The sequence below is a fragment of the Rhodnius prolixus genome, unplaced genomic scaffold (genome assembly GCF_049639745.1).
Source record: "Rhodnius prolixus isolate KJV_2025 unplaced genomic scaffold, Rpr scaffold_9, whole genome shotgun sequence".
Taxonomy (NCBI): domain Eukaryota; kingdom Metazoa; phylum Arthropoda; class Insecta; order Hemiptera; family Reduviidae; genus Rhodnius; species Rhodnius prolixus.
Genome location: NW_027411604.1, coordinates 25,948,188 through 25,956,546, shown reverse-complemented (window position 1 = coordinate 25,956,546; position 8,359 = coordinate 25,948,188). Strand labels below are relative to the sequence as shown.

The window sequence follows — 8,359 nt, the reverse complement described above, 5'->3', positions numbered from 1 at the left end:
ATCATTTCTTTACAAAATTATTTTTATTTTCAAACATTTAATCAAGTGAAACTTTGTAAAAGTTTATTGATTCGTCTACCATCCTCATTTGTCTTCGGTAGATACCTTTCCACTCTCCACGAATGTGGATTTGTAAGCGGAAGATCCCTAGTTCGAATCCCGTGTGCAGCTGCTTTTTATTTGTAACAAAAAATAATAAAGTATGCGCTTCCGCCCCCGACTGCGACAGGTTTGGCCCCACATGAAAAAAATTGGCGATTACTTTAATTATAATTAATTTAGTTTTTTCGTGAACTGTTGGAACCTACCAATGTTTTTTTTCTTAATTATTATATAAATTAATCAATAAAAAAAATACTTTAAAACTTCACTAGTCATTTTAGATTATCATTTCATATTATCGAATGTAATTACTTTAAATTTCATATTTATCTATTGATTTGCCTGTCGTTTATGGCCCAATTATATAATCTGCTTTACATAATTGTAGTATAACGTATATCTACTGTTACTGCTTAAAAACGGGTAGTCATAGGTAATACATCGTCACTAGAGTTATTTTTTAAGCCTTGAAAATTGTTTACTTCAGACATTAATTGAATTTTGTAATTTAATCACAATAATTACAGGAAGGAATTGCCTATAAACTTCCTTAGGATGTAGGTTCTTAGCCAAACAACACTAAAGTGCCACAAACAAATTAAGCCTACTTATTTGGCCAAAAATATTTTCCACTATTTTTTTTCAACAATTTACAGTCTCCGGACATTGTATTCTCGTTGCAGACAACACTTTCCATGATCGGACAGTGGCTGAAAGAAGCTCCTAGCAAGAGAAAATCTAAGTGCTACCTGTTGGTTTGAACCATGATCTCGACATTGGAATCCAGTTTCATTCCGCATTCATTCAGCTAATCCCTTCCCTCTTTTCCACTATTATTATTTTGACTATCTGCTACTAAAATATTTGTCGGATCTTGCTTTTCTCAACAACATTCACCAGCCTGCGCCTAACTCTTCTCATATCATCTACACAACGAATTCTCGACCTTTGTTTTTCGATGTTCATTGTCTTCATTAAAAGAAGGATCAAATAAAAATACAAACTTATAAAATTACATTTTTATTTATAAACGTAGAAAAAGAAAGCAATGCGACAAAATGTTATTGCTTTCATATCTTTGAATGTCTATTACTCTACTTTTTTTAGTATTATGTCCTCTTCTCAAAAATCTAAAAGTGCGATACAATGTGATTTGAAACATAAGACCTTTTTAAATTAGATAATTTATATTTTTTCAAATATCCATTATTTGTTTCATTGTCACGGGGAAAAGCTCCTTTGTTTTATACCTTGTTTCCATTGTAGTAAGATATTTATTTATTTGAAAAATATTTCTATCCACAATTGTGTTTAAGTAAAAATCTAATAAATCAATTTTTAAAGTATTTTTGCAAGAATTTCAAAACAAGAAACATCTTTTTTATTGTCAGCATCGTGTAAAGCCCAGTGTACTACTCCTTTCACCTGCAATCAGACGTTTTATTTTAAATTAAGCAAAGCTTTTGATGAATGAATATAACACTAAATGTAATTATTTGAATAATAATATCTCCGATCTCAAATAAAAAGTCCAAAAATAAATACAAATATTCGAATATACAAGTAAAATAAATTCTTATTATTTACATGCTTGTTACAAATTATTTGCGTTGCAAAATATATAGAATATTAAACATTCAGGTAATTACAGAAAGAGAGAGAGAGATCACTAAAAACAATTTATACATTTAGGGACATCTATTAAAGACATGTATTTTTAGTGATAACTGAACTTTTAAAATTAATTTATTTAGATTCCGTTAGTCATTTCTTCTGGCATAAACAAAAACGATAAGGGAATTGAGATTCATTCAATTCTTAAAGGTCATTAAACAAAACTAAGTTTACTACAGAGCCCATGATCAGTATACACGAGAGACCATAAAATGAACTCTTTTGACACCTGTAGAATGGGTTGTTGTCCTGTTGGAATTCTTATAATACAATACAAAAAAAAAAAAAAAATTACAATAGGTAGATAGGCGTATCTAATTAATCAATGAACTCTGTTTTGATGTAAGTCTTAATCTCAACAGATTCTTATTCAAGTAAAAGTTATTAATAAAAAACAAAATAAATAAAACTTAAACAAACAAATATGACAAACTATGAATTGTTTATTAAAGTAAGTATTCAACATTTTTCTTGGTGAACTTTAAGGTTGGATTTCAGCTTGAAATAAATTTGAAATCTAATTTAACATAAAATTAGATTTGTTAAAAGAAGATTCAAAGTAAACTGAAAAGATAAATTGAAAGAAAATAAAAAAAATGCTTCTTTTATAATTGTCACAAGTGTGAGTAGGTTGCTTAACTAAAGTCAATTCGTATTAAACCACACTTTTTGATACACTTGTTAAATCATTCTTACTCTTGTCCGATCGCAGCTAATCTAGGGCAAAACACACTGCCACAAGATTTCTTGAACTCTTCTTCCCATCTTATTTTGGATCTTCTCTTCTTCCTCTTAAGAATCCTTGAGTACCATTCAATAATTTTTCTTGAACATCTTTCATGTTTGAATCCAATTTAGTGGTGTGGTGCTCAATTCGTCTTTCTATCTAGATTTAATGGCAAACATGTTGAAATTGAGATGACTCTATAATCCATTACATTGTTTTTCTTTCCCATTTTGTGACACCTACGACGGCTCTTGCTTTACTTCATACCGGAGTCTCTAATTTTATTATATTGTATATTGAATGCTGCTATATACTCAAGAAAATTATGGCAAAATGGAAGGCTAAAATTATATTCTACTGAATATTTCTGTTAACTAAACAAATTTAAAATAAAATTTACTTACCGTTGGATAAATTTCCAAAACTTTAAACGAATTCTGATACATGTACTCTTTCCCTTTTTTGAGCGGACATGATGCTTTTGTCTTGCCGTCGCTTTCAAACACTTTACCACAAGCGCTGACACCATCGACACCAATGAACGGGAACGGAATGCCAAGCAGTTTTATATGAACGTGGGTGAGAAATTTTGCTATATCATTCTCTGTAAAATATAATTATAGCAACAATGTTATTTTAAATAAATAAATAATAACACATTGTGCAGCGTTTTCTAGTTTGGGAGAATCCTATCTGACATTACACTTTCAAGGTTCCAAGAAACAAGTTAAGAAGGTTAACTATTGGAACTACATTTTTTAATCAAATCTTAGAAAATGAAATATTATTCTAAGCAAGGGAAGGGATTAGCTAGGCGGTTAGCGTATTGGATATCCACGCGGAGGTCCCAGGTTCGAATCCAGCAGCTGGCCATTAGATTTTCTTTTCCTAGGAGCTCCTTCACAGTGTAGTCTGTAATGAGAGAACACTGTCTGGAGGCCAGTAATCCTCTGAAAAAAGCTTCGGGCGCCATTAACCTCAGATGTTGATGCGCCTTAAATCATTTTAAAAAATATATATTATATGCTCAGCAGTGAGCGTGTATACAAAAAACTCGCTCCATCGTCAAAAAGTTTGGCTGCCCCAGACATATACCAATACTTATTCGAGGCTATAACGAATGACTCATTCGAGGGTCTATATCCTGAAACAGAAAGGTTCAAGCTTGCAATGGAATGTCGTTCACACACATTGAAATAGGTATCTCAAATTCGCACTGAATTCAAAGCACGAGATATGCAGATTTTGTAGAGGTAGTGAAGCGAGTTTGAACTCTAGAGCGTGTGAGTACTTTTCTGTTGAATATGTCATCCACAGGGTTTGCCCTGAAAGTAATGCTTAAATGATCTGGATGAATCGGTTAGCCAAAAAATAAATACAAATAAAAAAAATAGCGGCCTCTAAGCAAAAAGCCATTATTTTAAACCAGAATTGTCCATAGATTTTTTTTTTTATTTTTTGCTAGTGAAATGACGTATTTGGGTTTTCCCTTGCGATATCTTATTTACCAGCCTTGGAAGGCTAAGGATTCATTAAAATAATTATAATAATAGACGCTAATGACCACAGTTTTCAATGCACAAATAAATAAACAAAACATTTAAAAATAAATAATAGTAATTGAAGGAACTAGCTCTGTGATTAGCTAAATTAATAAATTTAGCATGCTGAAATCCCGAAATCGAATCCAGTTGCCTTGCCTTAGATTACCTCTACCAAAAAGCCAGGTTACTAAACGGTAAAAAACAGTGTAACTTTGAAAGTATAACAACTTTTTAATAATGATTATATAAACCTACAAATTGAAGTAAATAAGATCGTTTACTGCAAACAGCGAAGGAAGACGTTTAATTATATGCATTATAGTAAAATACAAAAAATATATAATTAACTGAAATTAGAAAAATAAAGGAAGATTGATTCATGATTTATAATAAATTATATAAATAAATGTTATTATTTTATGTATAATATCTGATTAGAATAATTAGATTTTATAATAGAGAAAATATACATAATAGAAATATAAGGCGCCACGGTAGCCGAACGGTTTGAGGCGAGATCTGCCAAGCTAATTTGTATATTAGCTTATATTACTAATATGTAAGTATATGGGGTACTGGATTTGATTCCCGGTCTAGGCCTTGGATTTTATTTAATGGTTAATATGAGAAATTTACAGTAAAGTATGTTTGCTAGTCGCCTCCGTCTATTTGGTAGTTGGACCTATTTGGTAGTTGGCGTAAAGCCCGCCTCATAAGTATTATTGTACTTTTAGAAATTTAAATAGATTTTTAAGTGAAACAAATTATTTTAAAATGTTCTTCAACCTAATCCTAGTATTGTTCAGATCAATATCCTCTATAAGACTATTTGAAAATATGTTAATAGAAAATGGAATTGGTTATGTAAAAGTTTGGATAGAACAAAGGATTTATACAGTGGGAATGGAAATTATGAAGAGAAAGTTAGTCAGGAGAATGTATATGACAATTGAAAAACCATGGATGAAAAACTGTCTGCCATAGAACTCCTTCTTAATTTAAGACGGAATCAGAACTACTGCAGAGGGATAGAAGTATTAGGAATTTAGGTTGTATGCTATCGATTAGTTTTATAATATTGTTAGTTTAAAATAAAATTTATCATTTTTCTTTTCTGCAGTAATTTTCAGAGAGCTTCATTATTTCTTACTCATTTCTCGGAATTATCTTTATAGGTTTTCTTTGAACATCTTATTATCATAATTATTCTTAAAATTCGCAAAATCTTTACTTTTTTTTCACTGACCTTATAGCTATGTTAATTTGCGGCCAAGGACTTCAAGATATACTATTTTTCTTTGTACACATTAAGTTTGACATTCATATCTCCCCTCTACATAGTCTACATTTTGTTTCCTTTTCTCATACATTTTGTATTATTTCATCCCTTTTGTAACATAATTATTAGATATTTGTAGCTTTTCCTGGAGTTATAAATGCCTTATCTTTTTCAAGAATGTCCTCATTTACCAACTCTTCACTGAACTATTTACTTGTAAATATGTGTGTAACTATAAGAACAACTTCTTATCACTAAAAACTCAAGATTTAGGATCACGATTAACCCTTGTTGTAGACAGTATAAACTTGAACTTGCTGCCGTTGCTGCTCGATGTTCATTTTTTATTTTATCTGTTTGATTTCTACCCAAGCTTATCTGGCAGAACTTCCTTAAGATCTGAAGAGATTATTCAAATCTTCTGTTGATCTGCCTATAAGATATAAGACGTTGGCATAAGCAAAGCTTTAAGTTGATTGAAAAATTTAATGTGATCCAAGGTATGTTACCCCGAATTTTTTAATACTTCCTCGAAATCTTTAAAAGAAATTTGTATCTCTTAGATTAAAAGAAAGGGATTCAAACGGTATATCAAGAAGTTCTAAAAACAATGGGCTTATCCCATTGAGCTGTCTTATAACTTCTTCAGGTTACCCATCTGTACTCCATTAAACATTTTTTAGTATTAATTTATTCCTTTTAATTACTAGGCTCTTGTACGCCGGAAATCAACTCCCCAATTTCTTTTTTACAAAGATCTCAGTACAAAATCACCTGGGAAAGGCAGCTTCAAATCCTTGATTATAATCAAAAAGAGAATAATTTAACGAACTACATGGGATTATAACAGCAGATGGTATTTGCCTTGTAAAAGAAGAAGAAAAAAAGAAGAAGTAGCATTAAACCATGATTAATCCGCGGCCTTCCACTATATTTCTCCACAAATATTAGAAATTGAAATTTCATAGAACAGGGTATAATCTGAGAAAGAGTTAAAGTCCCATGAAAGAGGACAAAAAAATAATAAAGTTTGAGTGAGATTACTTGAATTTTTGATTTCATTTGGGAATGATTGTTGCTTCCAATACGAAGGTCATTTCATTTAAATCCAAAAGGATGTTTGCTGTAGAGAAAACTCATTCACTAAACATTTATGGTGAATTCCATTGATACTGTATTTGTTCTTTTCTTAACCGCTCTAAACACACAAAGATTTAAAATTTAGGTCATAATTATTAAGGGTTGTTTCTTTTTAAAAAGTGGAACCATTTTGTTTTTTGTTTAATCATTGCTACTTGGATTCCCATTCAAGTTATGGAATGGATGTATTTTGTTTATTTAAAAATGATTAAATTATTCCTTTTGTGATTAAATATTATTATTATTTTGAAATTTTTAGGCCTTCTTATATTAGAGATTATAGGAGCCCAGAGTCTTTTTCAATTCACTGTGAAGCCTCCGGACAGTGTCTTTCCACAACAAACAAGATGAAATCTAATGGTAGAAAACTGGATTCTAATCTGGGAATGTTTTATATATTCCCTTGTTTATTTTGTAAACTTTCTTACCATCATTATAGTAATGAATAAGTTTGAAAATAATTCATACAAAATTACCTGGAGTGAATCTCACTGAAACAATAACATCAGACTTTTTTCTCAATTTACATGGTGCCTCTTGACATGAACTAATTGAAACAGATTCATTGGCTAGTTTTCCTTGGAAACCTGTAACAAAAAATGCGTTTACATTAGTAATTGTACTAACATTTCATTTAAGAGTTTAAGATATTGTTATTGTTTGTTATTGATATTGTTATTTAAGATAGGTTCTTTATTTGTACTAATTATAATGATATATGTGTAGCTAACAATGAATATAAACATTGAAATAAGCTTCTAGACATTCTAAATACACTGACTATTCGAACACCCTGCCCAGAAAAACATTATATTAGCTTCTACAATTCTCATAATGGTGCCCAAGTAATTTCACATTTTTAGAAATCAATGATCCTGTATCATCTTCAAGTTTTGTCTAGAACCTATCTTCAGCACAAAATTTTACTTGAATTGTTAAGACACTGGAGAAAGTGCTTTAATTGTAGGCACCAAAAGCCCCGTTAGGACTTAGTTCCACAGAAACTATCTGTAGAAAGTTATCCATAATTAGTAAATAATTTGCAATTACTAGCGTGTGTGAAATATTAGTACCAAAATCACGAATCAATTAATTGACAACTGAGCTTACAATTACATTTTAAAACCTTTAAATATTTTTTCCAAACGTTTACGCCCTTACCTAATAATTATTGCACATGTACCAACATTGACTGGTGAGAGCGTGAAGGATTTAATTTTAACTTTTCTGTCAAATCGTAAATAAAATTTTCTAAATTAAATTTTCACTAGAAAGAATGTTAAGAAAAATTTATTTAGTTGATTAAGCTTATGTGTTGGTTCTCTACAGAATTTCAAGATTTTAAGGAAAAATTTTGATAACTTTGAATGTTGTCACTTTTTGGTAGTTATAATTTTAGATACCAAACTGTGGCTAATCTAATTATTGTAATGAGAGAATTCTAGTTTTAACCGGAAAGGCAAGTGAAGAAGCAAAATAAAAGTGTAAAAAGCTTTTACGAGCAAGATATTTTGTATTTTTGTGAACAGTTGATGTTTTTTCAAAAACGATAAGTCATATAGAAGGCTACCATCGTAGTATTCCATTTTGGTATAATTTTGGTTCCGAAACTAAAGTTTCAATAGAATTCCGTCAACCTTGATATTTTACTGATGTGATTTTTCTATTATTAGCACTTTTTCCTACTTAAGTAACTGGTATTTAAATTTTTCTGTGGTATTTAAGAGGTCCACGGAGAAACGGCTATTTTTAAGCTTCCCTCTATGGCGATCTATCTGAACACTTACTAATATGCCACTGATTTAAGGCCGCAGTTAGGGTAATTCCGGGTAAACGCATAGGACTCGCTGCCAAAGATTTGCTGTTAATTATATAATAATCAATATAATATTT

General features: G+C 30.5%; 2 protein-coding genes across 3 annotated transcripts in view; both read right to left on the bottom strand.

The window, feature by feature from the left end:
• Nucleotides 1–2,542: 2,542 nt before the first annotated feature.
• Nucleotides 2,543–8,305, bottom strand: Npc2b (Niemann-Pick type C-2b). Its single transcript, XM_074128715.1, has 4 exons — nucleotides 8,254–8,305; nucleotides 6,943–7,053; nucleotides 2,908–3,107; nucleotides 2,543–2,662 (listed from the first exon to the last, which is right to left on the bottom strand). The coding sequence occupies exons 1-4, from the start codon at nucleotides 8,303–8,305 to the stop codon at nucleotides 2,543–2,545; spliced, it is 483 nt and encodes a 160-aa protein (XP_073984816.1).
• Nucleotides 2,977–8,359, bottom strand: part of LOC141454261 (anillin-like) — a 45,713-nt gene continuing 40,330 nt past the window's right edge. For both annotated transcript variants that reach the window (XM_074128316.1, XM_074128317.1), the window contains exons 28-29: nucleotides 6,943–7,053; nucleotides 2,977–3,107 (exon numbers count right to left, since the gene is read on the bottom strand). The gene's annotated coding sequence lies outside the window, so the exon portion shown is untranslated. The remainder of the gene's footprint in view (nucleotides 3,108–6,942; nucleotides 7,054–8,359) is intronic.

What these genes read in the sequence shown, in the direction of transcription:
- Npc2b (XM_074128715.1), bottom strand. Translation starts at nt 8,305, where the DNA reads ATGCGTTTACCCGGAATTACCCTAACTGCGGCCTTAAATCAGTGGCAT. An exon ending in CTTAAATCAGTGGCATATTA is followed by an intron (nt 7,054 to 8,253) that starts GTAAGTGTTCAG and finishes TTTTTGTTACAG; the next exon opens with GTTTCCAAGGAAAACTAGCC. An exon ending in TTCAGTGAGATTCACTCCAG is followed by an intron (nt 3,108 to 6,942) that starts GTAATTTTGTAT and finishes TATATTTTACAG; the next exon opens with AGAATGATATAGCAAAATTT.